The following is an 18,370-nucleotide window of genomic DNA, read 5'->3' on the forward strand; positions in this document are numbered from 1 at the left end:
AGCCCAGGTGCCCTCAGTACCCTCGGGGCACACACAGAGAGTGTCTCCCTGCCAGCCCAGGTGCCCTCAGCACCCTCGGGGCACAGAGAGTGTCTCCCTGCCAGCCCAGGTGCCCTCAGTACCCTCGGGGCACACACAGACAGTGTCTCCCTGCTGTCAGCCCAGGTGCCCTCAGCACCCTCGGGGCACACACAGAGAGTGTCTCCCTGCCAGCCCAGGTGCCCTCAGTACCCTCGGGGCACACACAGACAGTGTCTCCCTGCTGTCAGCCCAGGTGCCCTCAGTACCCTCAGGGCACACACAGACAGTGTCTCCCTGCTGCCAGCCCAGGTGCCCTCAGTACCCTCGGGGCACACACAGACAGTGTCTCCCCGCTGTCGGCCGTGTCAGGGCTGCCCCCCGGTGTCTGCTGACTCGGGACTGGCCCAGGGCTCCTGAGAGGCTCCCAGAGGGACCGAGACAGATGACCTTTAGAGGTCCCTTCCAACACAAACTATTCTGTCATTCTATGATCCTCTAGCATACTGAAATGCTGGAGCAGCTCATGACTGCCACTCCTGTCCTTGGACTAGAAAAAGCTAACTACTTCCAAACATTACAAACACACCAGTGGAAAGCCGATTCCTGATAGATGCATAATGAACATGCTTATATTAACTTCTATATGGAGCAGTCCTAACTTCCAGTCTCATCTCCTTAACTGTGTCTTTCTCTACTGCCAAACATTCCCATGAATCCCTGACACCAACTCCCTACTTCCCTAATAGGCTGGGAGACACTTCTACAAAGGAGGATTTTTTTTTCATTTTGGGTACGCTGAAATCCCAGAGGGAAAACTCAATACTTTTATAACTTTAGCAGTGGAGCATAATCAAGCCTAAAAAGCATTATTCACCTTCCTTGTTATCATGTGGTATTCAAAATCTTTTTCTAATACTGTATCTAAACAATGCTTTCTAATACAAAGAACAAATATATCATGGAAGAACAAATATGAGAATTTAAATTATATTAATACAAAACTTAACAGTCCAATCCAAATTTTGTTCTCAAATACATTATTATTGCACTGACAAATATGACAAGATTTCGTGGAAACATAGTGAGAAACTTATTTTCATCTGCATGACCTTTAAACTTCTCCATTTTCATTATTAACAAATAATATACAGGGTAACTGCTCACATGCAGTTCCCTCTGTACACAGGCACAGACATTAATAATACTTGTCTAATATTAAAATGAAATAACTTAAAATTAGGTTTATTACCCAAACTCTTCCTAGTATTTTAAACAATTGTTAGGCACTGCTTAGCTTTCAAACCTTTGACACTTGTAAAGCAGAAGTATATATATCTAGATATACTTGTAAAGCAGAAGATATAGGTATCACTGCTACAGAAGTTAATTTGAAACTTTATCTAGGCTATATGGACTTGAGTATAGCTTCAAGAAGACACACTTTCAGCCAAATCCTAAAATAATAATGTATGTTTATATATGGCTTCAGATGAAATGCCAGTATTATTTTATTTCCTTGATTTTATCAAAAGTATTTTTTAAGCAGCATCTTTTGAACATGGATCTCATTCCCAATCCTAAGTGAATTTTGTTTTATAGTAGTTTTAAGACTGTTAATCATGTACATATGAAGTACATTTTATTGATCTACTTTTGTTCCAGCTCGTTAAACACAGCTGTTTTCACTGGCCAGGAAAAAGTAACCAAATACAACATACAAAGAACCCAACTGACTAAAAATTGAATTGTTGCTCAAAACCACAGAGTGGTTTTCCAGTTGTTTTTTTAGAGATCTACAGAACAAGGAACAGCTTACAGATAATGTTTCAGAACTCACACAAGCCAGACCATTAAACAGGTCCTTCCATTTCAGTACAAGCAGTATTAAAAAACCCACACAAATATTTTCTGAGTTTTCACATCTAAAAAACTTTCCATCTTCCACAAGAACTGTTTTATCAATAACCAATTTTGAAATAAAGGGAGAAAACACTTTCTACTCCAAAAGGGCATATTGGTACCAAATTCTGATGGCTCTACACTGTTATCCACTTTGAAACAGGATCACAAGACAACTGGAAGTGAAATACCTTAGCCTGTAATAAAAATATACTGAAGTAAACAGTTATGGTATAAGAAAGGTTTTAGAACTGAAAATAAGCTGAGTCTAGGAAAGACAGTTTGGGAAGATAAACGTAATTGTTCTAAGCTGCAGGTTTATCTGTCTGGAACTGATTTCAAAATTTTAATCGTGGTCTCAGCTGTACAAATCTGTATTTTCAGTACCTTGCGATAAACAAATGCTGACAGGATGAGGCCATTAACTGCCAGGAAGAGCAAATGCCAGATCGGTGGTAAATTTCTGCCTATTTAGACTTCCAAGTGATCAAATCCAGGGTCTAAAAAATCCCAAAACATTAGAATTGTCATGACAAACAGTCTTTCAAAAGCCAGCACTGAAATGCCATATGGCTTGGATGCAACTGTCAAATCACTGGTTTATTTCAAAATGGATTTGGAACCTGTATCAGACCTAAGTCCTTCTCATGCTTATCCTTTAATATTTATTAACTTATTTTTGTCACAAGCACCACTCCAGATTTAGCATTACTTGCTATCACTACGATTGTTGTAAAGTACTTCAGCTTGGCTCAGTAAAAGAGATGGGGATCAGCCTCAAGCACCTGGCCCTGACTGTCGATACTGTTGAACCATCATCTCACTTTTTCCTGTGGCTCTATTCAGCAGGAGTCAGTATTTCTCTCACCTGCACTTCAAGAGATGGTGAATTCTATATACTGCTTTCAAAGAGCACTCCAGACAACACTGTAGTACAAGTTTGGCTCCTTCCTTATACACTCCAAGCACATCTTCCTGCCTACTAAGAAGCACTCCAGCAAGGTGAAACCATCCCTTCATACACCCACGCTACAGTTCACAGAACAAAACACGTCATCCTGTCCAAAAGCCCTCCAATTTCTGAGACTGCTTGAATGCCACAGTGACTTGGCATTACAAAAGTACATTCTTTCTACAGGACACCAGCCCTAAACAGTGTAGACATAACCCTGGGCTGTTCCACTCAGTGTGAGAGTCAGGAGGCACTCCATGAGCTGCACCACCTTTCAGGCCAACCCAGCCAGATCAAAACTACTGAGCATTGAAGACTTCGTAGAGAAGCTGAAAGATAGGAGACTGAGATAGGGGAACTGCTATAGAGCTGAGTCCACTTTTTTGCTGATTTTAATCTCAAAATATTGTCAAATTTCTTTTCACAGTGATCATTTTGTGGATCCAGAGGTGAAATGTTCACACACACAAAATTATGCTGTTGGCAACAGTCCTTACAAAAACAGATGTGATATAATGAACATCAGTAACTGATTTGACAGAGCAATTCACTTTCTGTCTCCTACTAAATCATATTCCAGAGCTCTGAATGCCTGCTAAACAAATAGAGTAATTAGAAGTGTCCCTGCCTCCATAAAACAAAAGACAAAAAATTTAACTTGACTTGAGGTAAAACCAAAATCCAAATTACTGGAATGTAAATTATACTAGAAACCCAAATTAAAATTCAAATATGATCTTGGAATTGCATTAAAGTAACATGCTGGATTTTAAACTGACTTCTATTGTTACTTTAAGGGGAATTAACAAGAATATTTAAACTTGAATTAACAATAGTACCACAGACCACTTTTTTCTGACACTATCTCATCTTTCCAGCATGGTTTTTCTCATTTATTCAACTTCATATTCATAATGGTTCTCTACCAAAAAGCCTTTACAGTAAAATTTTAAATAATCACAGTCTTCACTCTCTTTTATGCTTCTTGCTCTCATAATTGCACACATGATCTCCCAGTGTTTGCTGAAAAGAAGCCTAGATTGATCCCTGAAAAAATAAACCAACCCAAAACCAAAAAAGCAAACAAACAGAAACCAACCAAAACCAAACTGCTGAGAAAAAATATCTCCAGCACTTTTTCCCCCCACTTCATTAGGAATTGTTTGATTCTACAGTGACAGTAAATGTAATATTTTTCAATAAACCACAAAATTCAGCTTTTTGGTGCAAACAGAAGCCTGAAATTTTTTTTCACTGACATACCTAATGGAGGCTCTCTGTTAGGAAGGCAAGAATGAAATGTTCACCAGCCATCCTATTCTGCTGTTGCTAAAATCGGATCATAGAATGGTGTGGGTGGGAAGGCCCTTACAGAAGAATATCTAGTTTCAACCCTCCACCATGGGCAGGGACATATTTCATTAGACCCATCATGCCTGGCCTTGACCACTTCCAGGGATTGGGGATACACAACTTCTCTGTTCTAGGTACTCTGAGAGAAAGAAACCAAAAAATAAATATTATTTGCAATCAAGATAACAAGAAGAGCTCAGAGCTCCCATTTAATCTGTCTGAAAAAAAGAGCTGCTGAAATTAGCTAAAAGCTCTGGATTTACTAGCATATAGGATAAAAGAATGGAAATCTTCAAGAAATCTTGGGTTACAATACCAGAAAGGATATACAATATCTTGAACATAGGAAATAAAAATATGCTAAAAAGTATTTTGCAGACAACAATTTCTTTTTTTTTAATAATTCAAGTCATATTGGATTACAATATGACATATTGTAATCCAATATCCATACATATCAAAAAAAAAACAAAATAAAAAACTCCAGACCTAACCTTTGAGTACTTTTTATATTTATTTAATTCTTCATACAGCAAAAAAGTGTCTTTCAGGATTTTTAATTGCTGAGGTTATTCTGTACAGTCCCATCAAAAATGTTCTTGTAGCACAGAACCAGACAGGAAAAAAACAAAGTATTTTTGCAACTAACACTTGAAATCAGCGTGAATGCAATTAATGTTCCAATATAGCATGTGATGGGGCTGAGCTAAGTCTGTATTATAGTTCCCAAATCACATGTACAAAAGACCAAGAACAGTTAGTCAAATGTCTTGATTGCTAGGGGTAGCAATAAGTATGTTGAGAGTGGTAAAAAAAAAAAAATATATCTTGATTATTAGTTGCCATTTTCAACACTATATCCTGTCCTGTGTGGATGATAACACAAACTCAAATTTGTAGTTTCCATATCCTTCAAGATCACTTTTATGTACATATATATGTCATTTCTGCATAGGATGACAGAGGTATTTTTTTGTCCCTTAAGGATACCCAACCTTTGTACAATAGCTGCAAAACTATTATATAAAATAATGTATAGGTTTTTGAGCTAACATATATTCAAAATACAAACACATGACAATCTCCAGAACTAGAATTTACATGATTTACTGATATAAGGCTGCTGGTTTTATTCCTACTGAGAAGAGGAAAGAATGGGAATGGTACAGCCTTTTGTCATACATGCAACAAAACCAAGGCAAATATAAACCCTGTAATTTTATTGACTTCCACTGCATACAAAACCATACATCAACCAGCATTCCTGCTGTTCTTCAGCTGGTGATCATGCTCTACCCCAAAGACTCAGCTTAAGACATTTAAATGAAAGTGTTCTTAAGTGATGTCTATGGTACCACTAAAATAAAGACACAGAGGCAATGCAGTAGAGGCATTTGTGCAGCTTATTCTGAAGACAACACCAACATTTGATAATGGAGTAGCTCCAAGATGCCACAAGCTGCACTGGCTGTCCACTGTGGCTGCCCACAAGAAGCACCTGAGATGCCAAAGGTATCCCACCCACTGCACTTCTAGAAAGATGTAAGTTTCCCAGAGTTACTGCATCTGTCAGCCCCATTGGGAACATTATGGAAACCCTAAGAAAATTAAAATGCTGCTAGATGCCCACATTTCAGCACCAAAATTAAACCTTGCAAAGGCAGCTTGGACACCTCTTTTTACAAGGGGACACCTACAAGAAATGCGTGTGTTGTATGGGTGCACGCGTGCATCTTACACACAAACACATTTCTTAGTGTCATCAGAAAAGATTTTAAAATATTTTTACATCTTGCTTCAAAAGAAGGCTTAATATAGAAGATCAGGAGCAAAAACTGACATTTCTCTTCACATTAAGCTTTGAGCCTACTAATACCTTTAATCACACCTAAACCTTCTAAAATACTTATTTAATCCCCATTTTCTTGTCATTGCACTTCTGGACAGATTTTACTGTTTGCAATTATTTGTTTCATGATAGCTGAACAGAGTTCTTAGAACAAGAACTCTGGCAGCCCACAGCAATGTAATTCCTCCAAAGAGTGAAAGGCTGCTGACCATACAGCTGGTACCACACCTCCTGCTGCTCACTGTTTGCAAGGGCAGCAGCAGAGAAAGGAATTCTGTTATATTTGTACAATTCAAACATGGTTTTTCCTACGAGCAGGAAATGCAGAAAAGTCAAAATCAAAAGAAGAAACTGAGTAGTGGTACAAAAATATGATAGGGGAAAGGAGGAAATCAGAGGAGCAGAGCAGAAGAAACCTGTATAAAGCACTGTAGCTCTTTCCTCTTGAGTCAACATTATTTCCTTCCTATCCCTAGTACACAAATGAAGTACAGTAATCAAAATAAATAATAACAGAGAAAGCATAAAATTTACACTAGGCTATGGAATGAGAAGAACATAGATAAAGTGATACCATATCATTCATACTGAGATTATTCACACAAATAATCAGCACAGAAAAACTAAATCGCCGACAGGACTGTAACTCAGATTTCACTTTCCAGACACCTTCATTTGAACAGTACCTGTCTCACCAGTCTTTCCAACTGAAGTGTTTATTTTCTTTTTATCAAAGACAATTATTAAATCTTTAGGTTAGGACAATGCAAGAAGACAACCATGCATGTTGATAAACGTACTGTTAATATATATAGTACTCCAGTTTATAAACTACACAATGCAATATTGACTGTGTCAAGCATTATCTGTCACATTTAAAGCTAGAGTTATTGAAAGCTCTATTTTGGAGGGATTCCTTTAAAATAAACTTAGTATGCCTTATCTCAACTTGCAGAGTTAATAAAAACCACACAAATTATCTTTAAAAAAACAATGAGGTTAGTTATTGATATTTTAAAAGAGAGGGGGACATTAACTCAGCTTTTGTTGCATTCTCTGTTTAAAAAGCATGGACTCACATTTACTAGTTAACCTGTCAGCCAAACATGAACACATTTTAGAGATGTGTAAAAAAAAGTTGGTTTTACATCCTATACCGCTGATCACTAAAATACTTGCATTTTAATCCTCTGAGTTCAACTGAGGTTCTCAGAAACCTGGAACCAAAACCTCAAACCTAAGACCATACACCTTACTATATATGTGCTTTGCAACGTCATTCAGCATCTACTTTAAAAAAAATTAACTGCTGATACAAATGCTAGATATATTCAAATTGCCATGAAGACTCTACTTTCCCGGGAATTTTATCCCATTACGTTCCAGTGACAGGCAGATATCCGTACGGAAAATGCGCAGCCCGAGCACTGGCAGCGGTGTAAGTCACTCTCATTTCACAGCAGAGTGATTCCAGCAGCCCCAGCCGCAGCTCGGTGGCTGTCCCCAACCCCAGGGCTCGCACCGCTGTACCTGTGCCTGCCCACGGCCGGCTGGAAGCAGGATGACCCCAGCTGAAGCCGGCTCGCTCTGCTCTGCGCGGTACAGAGGAGAAGTGGGTGGGCACAAGGGAGTTTTAGGCAGGTGTCGGGGTGCCCCAGTGCCCACAGCCCGGGAAGAGCGTCTTCTCTCTTTAAGGGGCCAGCCGCGATGTCGCTACCAAGCGGGGGACCCGATGTGCCCGCGGTGCCCAGCCCGGCCACGAGCACCACCCATCCATCGCCGCCGGCGGCACCGAATTCAAACGCGGCGGCCCCGCCGTTCCCGGCGCCTCCCGCCCCATCCAGCTCTGCCTTACCTGCCCGCGGGAACTCCGGGACGCCGCCGAGCGGGCCGAGCCGCCGCAGCTGGAAAACTTTCCGGACCGCCTCGCAGCTCGGCGGCGGCTCCGCACCCTGCGAGGCGGCGGCCAGGAGCAGGACGGCGACGGTCAGGACGCCGAGGCAGAGGCTCTTCCCCCCCATGGCCCGCGGCCGCCGCCAGCTGCCGCAGGGACGCGGCCGAGGCGCCCCCAGAGCCGCCGCGGGGGAGGCACCGCCCGCCGCCCCGCCGGGACCCTCCCCCGGCCCGGCCCAGCCCAGCCCCCGCCCGTGGAGGGGCCCCACGCCCAGGGTGGCAGCGGGAGAGCGCTGCCCAGCGCCCGTCTCGGGGCTAGGGACGAGAGGAAAGACCCCCGCCTTACCACGTACACCCGGGGTGCGGGCAGTGCGGGCTGCGGAGGAGAAACCCAAAGGCAAAGCAAGAGCTGGCGTGGTACGGGAGCAATTTCGACCCAAAACACGAAAAAAAAAAAAAAATTACAGCGCTTTGGGGAACTGCTAGCAACAGGCTTAACACTGTCAGTAAGGTACGCCGTTCAGTTTGGCTTGAAATGCCAAACTTTTGTTGTTCTGACAAAAGTTTCCAAGAATTCGGCAGTCTTCAGGGCATCTTCAAAAGTTTCAGTTTCCTAAGGCAAACGGGACCAATTTACAAACTCCTGTCCTGTCTACAAGCTGAAGTCCGATGGGAGCTGTTAGAGCAGCCAAGGAAGCATCTGGGAGGCATGAGGTTATCTTTAAGAACAGCTTCCTTGATGCCAAAATCAAGAATTTGCTCCATGCACAAATTTTAAATGTCACACCTTACCCCCTGAGAGCCAGAAATTTTTCTTTGTGTGCTTCGAAGCTGCAAGTGGTCATTCAGCACTGTAAAACATAAGGCTTTCAGTTTAAAAGAAATCTTTAATCCATGTCAGCAATTTCTACACAAGACTGCAAAACCAGTTCTAAGTGTGGATCATTCCACACTTTCATTTGAATACAGTCAACAAACCGAAACATAAGTTATTAAAATTTGCACTAAAGATCAACCACTACTGAGCAAAGCAATAAAACAATGTCATTATCCAGTCTACTGAATGACAGCTCATAAGAAGGGGAGAGGACCAGTATTTCTCAATCATCCATACTCCTGGGTTTGGCAACTTCCTTCTGTCAGCAAGCTCCAACGTAGATTATATTAAATGTCCTTTAACAGAATTTGTTGTGCTTTTCTTATACATTGATGTATAAAGAGTGTACACAGATGACAGGTTACAATCTTCTTGATAAAGCAGACTACAGCAAAAGACACCTTAAGCCCTCATGAAAAAAAGAGGGGAGGGAGGGAAGAAAACAGTGAGTCCTAGTGCAAATAAAAATATTTGGTTTAGAATAAAGTAAATAAATAAAAAATAAATTGCAATGTCTTGTATGGAAGCTGGTATTAGGCAGTGAACCCCTTGTCATTCAGTTAAATAGTCTTTTTTAAGATATTGAAAAATACCACTAGGGAAAACAACCTGAACATGAGAGCCAGAGAACATAGGATCTTATTCAGCAATTTGAAGATGGTAGAGCAAATTCTGTAAATGTTGAAATGCCATCCTCAACATCTAATACAAGATGTGCAGCACACACAGTAAACTTAAGAAAATAAAGTACTAGTATTCAGGGAAAAATTCTTGCAAGTTAAGAAAAACATATAAGTATTCCTTATAAGAATTCTCCTTATTATAGGAATTCTTATATGGAATACTGATTATATAAGTATTCCATATAAGAATTCCTTACAGAATTCTCCTTTACCCCACAACCACATGGAAGTTTGCCTACAGCAACAGATGATGTTGGGAAATCTCTAGAACCCCTTTGCTTCAAATGGAACCAGTACTTTCTCATGTCCTCCACTAATAGCAATTCAGAGAAACCTATGTCCTCCAACTCTACAGTTTAAGGGAAAAGGAAAGTTTTTGGTAAGAAATTGAATGTACATGTTTTAACTCGATCTTACCATATGAGAAAGATTCTAGTTTTGTCCAAAAGGTGAGGCGGGTTTTTGTTTGTTGGGGGATTTGGAGAGTTGGTTTTTCGATTTTTATTTTTTGTTAATAGCTGTAGCATAGGAAGTGTGAAGGAAATAATTAATTTTTTCTCCATTAAAAGATTGAATTTAATTTCAAGTTTTATGCTTCAAAGCTTCCCTGATTTTAGTCTTAAAATGTGTATTTTAGCTAACAAGTTTCAAGAATTAATTATTCTGGGATATACTAGACCGAATTTTATTTGCTAGTGCTGTTTAGCTAGTAATGAGCAGGCTCCTGTCTCTTGCCATGGGGCTCACTTTTGTGACTGTATTTTGAATCTACTGCTTTTTAGTGGGCACATTTTGCCTTTGCTTACTGTATTTTGCTTTATCACCTAAGTGTATTGTGCCTGGGAATGCTTTGATTAACAGCCATTCAGATGTGGCTCCAAGGGATGGCATGTGGCCAGAGTATGGTGGCTGCTGTTCCTGTCCTGCTGTACTGGACAGGCTGGAACTTCAGTCCGAACTTGAGTTGAAAGGTCTGTGACCTGTGAGTGAATCCACGATGGAGAAGAGATCCACCTGCATCCCGTGGAGAACCCCATGCCAGAGCAGGTGGATGCCTGAAGGAGAGCGTGACCCTGTGAGATACCTGTGATGGAGCAGGTTTGCAGAAAAAAGGAACTCCTCTCATTTTAACATGAGAATATATATACATATATATGAAGTTTAAGAGAGAACATTAGCATTGTCTAGACTTGTATCTTCTTGGCCAAAGCCTGAACATACACACCTGATAGCTCCTCATGGATATCTAGGTGTTAGCACAAGATGACTTAAGAATACCCCTTCTACAAATTCTCCTTTTGTCTAATTTCCTTTATCACAAACAATACCACTCTATTACCTGAAACACTGGCATAAGGCCAGAGGAGGATCTTCAATTTATCCCTCTAAATCACAGGAAGCTAAAATGAAGCTTTCTATTATTTTTGGAACACAGCTAAGCTTCCTCCTCATCTACACAAATTACATTCTCCTTTGGACTGTCATCTTGTAACAACTGAAAACACTTTATATGGATGTTCCACCTTTCCTGTTTTCATCTCTTCTGAGAGCTACTACAAAAATAGCCCTTTCCAACTTGTTGCTTAGACCATGTTTGCTTTTCTCATATTCCTTATTGTGTCAAACACAAGCTGCTTGTCTTCAGTTGCATATCCTTTTAAGTGGTCCCCTCTCAGGATGCAAAGGGGCGTTTCTACTTCCCAAGGACTACAGCACCTGTCTCCACATTCTGAAATGATCATATACTTTGATGCTATTTATTCTCATGTATCTGAAAGTAGTTCAAACATCTATTAAGCTGCCTCATAGTAAAAAGATTTGAAGAGTGATTTAGAAGAATAAGTGTTTTGACTATTATTTTTATACATACCATAGTAAAGAAAGGAAATCAATCTTTATTGATTAAGGAGACAGACTAGTGTCTGTGTTGACTGTTATGTTCACATCATCTCCCAGGGTCAAATACTATTTCTGATCTAATATATGCTCTCTGGATACCATCCTTTTGATTTTTATATAGCTTTGAACAGAGGGGGGATCCTAGGACTGAAACAGAACTTCTTGAAGTTACAGCAACAGCATGGGGAGAAACAACAACAAAACAAAAAACACAAAACAAATCACCAACTTTTTTCTTGAGTTAAATAGAGCTATTATAATGATTCTATAGATCGTAAAGAAAAAACACAACCAAAAAGAAAAACAAAAAAACCCACCCCAAATAGTAACCTTATTTTAGGTTGGGATACTGAAGCTGGTGAACTAGAACTAAAAGCTACACAGCATTTGTATTCATAACAATGCCACACTTACCAATGATACCATAAACTTAGTGAGGCCTGTAAAACTTCACACACAACTCTTAAGTTTAATTAATCTAATGATTCACTAAAAGTAGAGCTGAAAGAGTTTATGCCAGTCTTGCAAAATTGTAACGTGATTTTGAGATAAATTCTCAAAAATGTTGGTTGGGGTTGGGATATTTTGATTTTTTTAAAAGAAGGGAAAAATATTAATTTTAACTGAAAATATTTTTGAACTCTTAATGAGAAAACTGTATTATTGTTTCATGCTTGCAATGACAAAGAGCTGTTAGCTGACAACTCAGGTAGGGACACGTGAGAGAGAGAACACTGGGGAAACAGATGCAGACCCCAGAGGAGTATACTACAAACACAGTAAACTTTGGAAGGGACCTTTAAAAGCCCTCTAGCCCAATTCCCCTGTGACGAGCAGGGACATCTTCAACAATGACAGACCACCAGCATTGCTCCTCCCGCCCCCAAGCACGGAGCAGATGCTATTCTTCCATTAACTTCAGCGGAGGCTTCCCCCGCGCATTACGGTCCCAGCATCCCTTCTGTCCCAGCTCCCGGCCTCTCCACACTCTCTACACGCCCTTCATCTTCCCGGTGAAGTCAGCCAGCCGCTGGCACCCAGGAAAAGCCGCTGGCACCCAGGAAAAGCCGAGGAAGCGCTGTGCCTGCCTGCTGCCGCTGCCCCCGGGGAGTGTCCCGCTCCCGCGGGCGCACCCTCGGCTTGGGGACACGGGGCTGCGGGAAAGGTCTTCTCCCCGCCATACACCTCCACAGCCCCGGCCCCGAGCTCTGCAGGACCGACTTCCCACTTCAATTGAAAAGGAAAAGGGTGCAGAAGTTCAGACCTGGGATCCTGCCTACACAGGCACAGCTTCCGTTCTTCACAGTAATTCCAAATTCCAGTATTCACTTCAGAGTACTGTACCCAGAAGGTAATTGCACATCTATTTTCATAAAGGTTTTATTCATTTAATAATTTATACTTCAAACATAGCTCAGCAGTCAGCCATTTACTCTCAAAAATACTTCTTCTTACTGCTAGGTACACTGTTTCCATGGAGACTTCCTTAGATATTCTGGGGTGAACACTCTTAATCTCATATTTTCTTTTCATTTTAAAAATCAGGACAGACCTAGGCACTCCTGAAAGGCAGTAAAGGTTTAAGTTTCTATTAGTAACAACTCCCATGCATCTATTTTTAGATTACTAGGAGCTACACGCTGCCAGTGTTGAACAGGTGACCTACCTCACCATTAGGTCCCCCTTGAATTGACAAAGGTAAAGAATTCTTTGGAAGTCTCGAATTTAGACCAAAACACATTAACTCTGTTACACCTGATGTAAGTAAGTATCAAGTAAGTAAGTATCAAAGAAAATTAATGCAGTCACCTTCATTTTCTTTAATACCATTCACACATTCAAGATTCAAGTGACTAGCTGTCTCTGTCTGCTTGACACAGATCCAAACTTTCCCACCTCCCAAGTGAACATGCAAGATGCTAATGTATTTTTTTTTAAGTGGCAAGGCTATGCAATCAATCTCTGATATTATCTTAACATGCACTGTAGTAGTTGTAGCAGCTGGTCTAGGGAAAACCAGAACACCAGTCTACCAAGTGGGATATGCTTGCTACACATGACCAGGAATTTAATCTAAAAATGCTAGCACTGATTTTTTTCCTGCATTATAAATACACAAAATACAGCCACAGCCTTCTATTCCAAGGCTGTTAAACCTCCTACCAAACAACATCATGAACTCTTTTTATGGATCAGTCTATATTTATCAGGACACAACTTCCATCAGCACAAAAACTTTATTAACTTGACAATGAAATTCACAATGCAAAGTCAATAGTAATGATGTCAATTACGGCAATTACATAATGATGTTAATGGCTATATGCCTAATGCATATAGTTATTTGTTAATAGGTACTTCTCTGCTGTTATAGGTATGAGATATCCAAAATGGCTCAGTTGCAGGAAAAATCTTCAAGTGGAAATAATGTGAATACCAAAGCCATCCACCACACAAAGTTTCATGAACACTCTTATCCCTGAACTACTTGTGAAGCGTACTTCAAGTTTATTTCGCATTTTGTATGAAACAGCAAAATGCAACCAGTATCTGGAAAAAGTAAGGCCAAGGTCCTCATTAAAGAAAAAAAAAAAGCTAGTGTGCTTAAGGAGATACCTAGCATAAATTTTCCTACTACATCTTACTGCCACACAGAAGACAAATTTTTTCTTAAAGACACAAATCCTTTCACAAGCTGAAACCAAACTGATCCCCACTAATGAGCTGACTAGTCCTGGATGAGGGGCTCAGATTGGTGTGTTTTCCCCATCTTCTCAATAGCATTAACATATATATTTGATGGGAGCTATATATTACATGTGGGTAACTTTGGAGTCCACTGTAGGAAAAAGAATTAATCAGTGCAGCATGGAAATACTTTGAGATGTTAATCTGCTGTTGCCCACTGGCTGTTCTGGAGTACTGTGTAGATAATACATAGTACTGTGTAATAATAAGCATGTAAGTTCAATCTTTGTACTACCTGGTTTCAATAAAATTTATCAACAATTAATATTGATAGAAATATTATTAAAAATATAAAAAGGTGATCACAGAACATACTTGAAAAGAATGTTATAGGCTTAGAAGAAAAGCTAAGGGAATTGCCCAGTAATTGAATTGTGTCTCTAACTGCAAGAGTCCGCGTGGCTCTGGGCTGTTGTATGGGTCCAATCTGGCTAGCTCGAACCCTAGCCCACACAGTCTTGCATAGACAGAAATAAAAGACGAGAAGTGCTCTTCTCCACGTGGGGATGAGAGTCCTGTTTATTGGCTTGGGATGGGACACTCTGGTTCCAGCAACCACCCAGGTGGAAAAGAGGGCGTAACACACCTGCAGTGGAGTTTTATACCTGACGATGGGGGCGGGGAATGAGGACCGCGGCCAATGGCATACCATTGGGAAGGGGCGAGGGGCGGGGTAACCAGGGAACAGACCACCAGGTGTGTAGCACGGGGGTGCATGGGGGAGAGACCATGCAATCGGAGAGGGGGAATAACAACCTCCGTGACATAACATACTCAGTACAAATTTCCCACCACCCAGTGCAAACAACAACTAAATAAACTATTTAGTGCAATACAACACCTAACTATATTCCAGCCTTGTCTTCAAGTGCAGCTCTTAGAAGACTTGAATATAAAGAATTTTGAATGGGAAAAAATTTAATTTAAAAACAGAAGTGAGGGTAGGTATTGAACTGATACCTTTTTTTACTTCACCTTGCTAGTGTATGTTGTTCGATGAAATATTGCTAGGATAGTATAATGCTATATAGCAATCAAAATGGACATAAAAATTCTAATCAGCAGGGCTAATTTTTGTTCATCTCCTCCAGAAACAGATGGAAATAAAAATGAAGGGTCTTAAGTTTGCACATTTTAAAGACTCCTCAAATCCTTTCCCCCATTTTTTCAGCCCCAAAAATAATTTCTTTAGCTCTTAACATTCAACTGTACAGAAAGAAAATGCTACATCCAGACTGCACTTGCATGTAACTTTGGGTCACTATATGATTTCATTCACTGTGTCTTCTCAAACTGCTCTTTACCTCACTGTGGTTGGAGAGCCATGCTGTACCTGCAAGGCTGCATTCCCTCTGATTGTCCTGCAGTGCTGTTTCTACCATCAACTACAGAAGTTTCAAGAATAAAACATGGTAATAACAATCCAGATGAAAAACAAGGCAGAATACCATAACATAATACCTGTACTAGTTCAGGATGGCATAATATAAATATTTAATCTAAACCAGACTGTAGTTTTCCAACAGTGGTGAACCACAACAGCAACAAAAAAAATCTACATTTTCCTTTTCTCTAGAACATGGAAAACCTGTGGAGTAATGTTCCATCTCTCTAGTCATATTTTTGGGGGTCAAAAACCTGGAAGAAGTCATCACCAGACATTTCTAGTCTCATGTCTACACATTTATCTAAGACTCTCTCAAGACTTCTAGGACTAATATTTTTCACAACCTTTTTCAAGTTTTGTGTTTATTAAATGTTCCTGCAATGACTCAAAGTAGCACTTGCTCTTCTGTTAGAAGTTGTCATCTTGTTTTGTCAAGTACCAGTGCCCAACAAATCCTTTATTTCCATAAACAAAAGTACTTTGCCTTTTAGGTACATAAGCACTTGAGCAAGTCTCAGTTTAACGACTGTCTACATGTTCATGTCTGCCTCTTTTCCAGAAATTGATTGATTATTCTCTCCCTCCTCTTTCTTGGTCAGGATAGCTGTAATTTGTTCTGCATGTATAATCCAGCAATATGGAGCAGGGATGCTGGCAGCAATGCCGTTTTTAATAATATTGCTACTGATTATGAACTGGCACTTTGTAAAGGAGCCCCTTTATAATTTATCTCAAGCTAGACAGTAATAGTGGCGTTTATGCTTATCTAAGAGCTAAAAAGGGGATATTTACCTAGTGGCATAAAATGCAAGTTGCAAGTGTTTAGCTATTTACTAAATTCCTGATTCCAATTTTCCTTTTACACTTCTAACTAGTTTGGTACAGCTATAATTGAACTAACTTGTTTCGGCAGTATATTGTGATAGCTGCAAAGCATTGGAGCCACCAACTGTTCAAACATGGCAACAGCTACCTAACTTCTATTCCAGAATAGTAAGTACAGAACACATCATGTTAAGTTTTGGGACCACTGAGTTTCCTTCATTACTTAAGACATAAAATCATATTTATCCCATTAGAATTATGAAAACTTTAAATTTTATAAAAAGATATTTCATGTCTCAAATTATTATATTGCCATCTCTAAAGATATGACATTTACCCTAGAAGCTCTTCCAGTTCTCCCTTCAATTAGACACTCAAATGAAAGTTACGTATAACTAAGCAGCAGATGCATTTCCTCGCACACTAGATCATAAGAAGTTCAAGCAAGCCTTTCATAATGAATTTTATACATTTGTTACTGCAAACCATTATATCCAGAATTTAAAACACTTGAACATAATTATTATATTAATGAGCAAAATGAATGCAGATTTACCTCAGAGCACACTCTTAAAACAACCACATGTTCTGCTAAAAGAACACCTTGTTGTTTTTTAAGTTTATCTTGAACTTTTATCTTCAAATACACGTATGTTTTATTTCCCTCTATTTAATTTCCTTACCATGACTACTTTAACCATAAATTTCTGTAATTGAGCTCTACCAACTCAGTTAAGAAAGCCAAATGTCTCAGTTGTCCCAAGCTCTGACATTCTGTGGAGTTGAACACAGTATTTGCAAGTTTGCTGATGACACCAAACTGGGACTCTCCAGAAAGTGCTGTTGACTCTCTGGAGAAACCTTGCAGAAGTATCTAGATAGATTGCAGCATTGGATAATCATCAATGAGGTGAAACTTAACAAGTCCAAATACCAAATTCTGCATCCAGGACAAACAGAGAGAAGTGGCTGGAGAGCAGCCCTGTAGAAAGAGGTCTGGTGTTGCTGCTTGGCAGCAGGATCAATGTGAGTCAGCTGTGTGTCCTGGCATCCAAGAGGTGAAACCACACCCTGGGGTGCATCAAATCAGCATCACCAACCTGTCAAGATAGGGGATTATGCCTCTGTAATCAGCACTGGTGCAGCCTCACCTCGACTGCTGTATGCAGTGCTGGGTCCACAACTTAAGAAGGATATTGAGATCCTTGTATGTGTCCAGAGGAGGGCAACCAAGCTGATGGAAGGGCTGAAAGGGATGTTCCATGAGGAGTGACTGAGGATTTTGATGTTTAGTTTGGAAAGAAGGAGACTGAGGAACAACCACATTGTTCTCTACAGCTTCCTGAGGAGAAGTGAAGAGAGAGGTGCTGATCTCTTCTGAGATCAGTTATAGGACATGTGGGAACAGTTCAGAGCTGCACCAGGGAATAATTTCTTTACTGAGAAGGGGGTGAAACTCTGCATCAGGCTTCGGGAAGAGGTGGTCAATGCTTTGAGCCTGACAATATTTAAGAGGCACTGGGACAATGCCCTGAGGAACATGCTTTAATTTTTTGAAGTGGTAAAAGCAGTTGGATTAGATGATTGTTGTAGGTACTTTCCAACTGAACTATTCTATTTTTACCTGAATTCAATCAGCACAAGATAAGGAACACCTGAAAATGAGTACAACAAAGTTTGAAAATTTTAACCATTAGGCAACAGTATACAGTGCGAATTTCAGTTTGCAAGGCATCTTGGAACAAGATGAGTTTATATTACACCACTGCAGTCTCCAGGTAGAAGACAGAACAAGAAAGCTACAAGGTAAGTCAACTGCACAGTTCAACTATGAGAAACTCAGAACTTTAATAAGTTTTACTTTATCTTAATGCAATGTTGCACTCATTACTATAAAATAATAGCTCAAGCAGTTAAGAAAATATATACACTGAGGCAGACTCTACAGCAACTATCTTACTAAATCAACTACAAGAAGCTGATT

The 18,370-nt window shown here is 40.1% G+C and overlaps 1 protein-coding gene across 16 annotated transcripts in view; it reads right to left on the reverse strand.

Annotated features, from left to right (window-relative positions):
• The window catches only part of GPC5 (glypican 5), a 609,707-nt gene extending 601,527 nt beyond the window's left edge, over nt 1-8,180 (reverse strand). For 9 of the 16 annotated variants that reach the window (XM_054628347.2, XM_077173563.1, XM_077173566.1 and 6 more), the window contains exon 1: nt 7,930-8,179. In XM_054628347.2, the coding sequence (XP_054484322.2) occupies nt 7,930-8,095 (166 nt within the window). In that variant the 5' untranslated portion in view covers nt 8,096-8,179. Of the gene's footprint in view, nt 1-7,929 lie in introns of all 16 variants that reach the window. The other 7 variants (XR_013180890.1, XM_077173561.1, XM_077173570.1 and 4 more) reach the window with 1 other exon arrangement.
• Between the last annotated feature and the right edge of the window lie 10,190 nt (nt 8,181-18,370).

This window comes from Agelaius phoeniceus, chromosome 2 (assembly GCF_051311805.1).
Source record: "Agelaius phoeniceus isolate bAgePho1 chromosome 2, bAgePho1.hap1, whole genome shotgun sequence".
NCBI lineage: Eukaryota > Metazoa > Chordata > Aves > Passeriformes > Icteridae > Agelaius > Agelaius phoeniceus.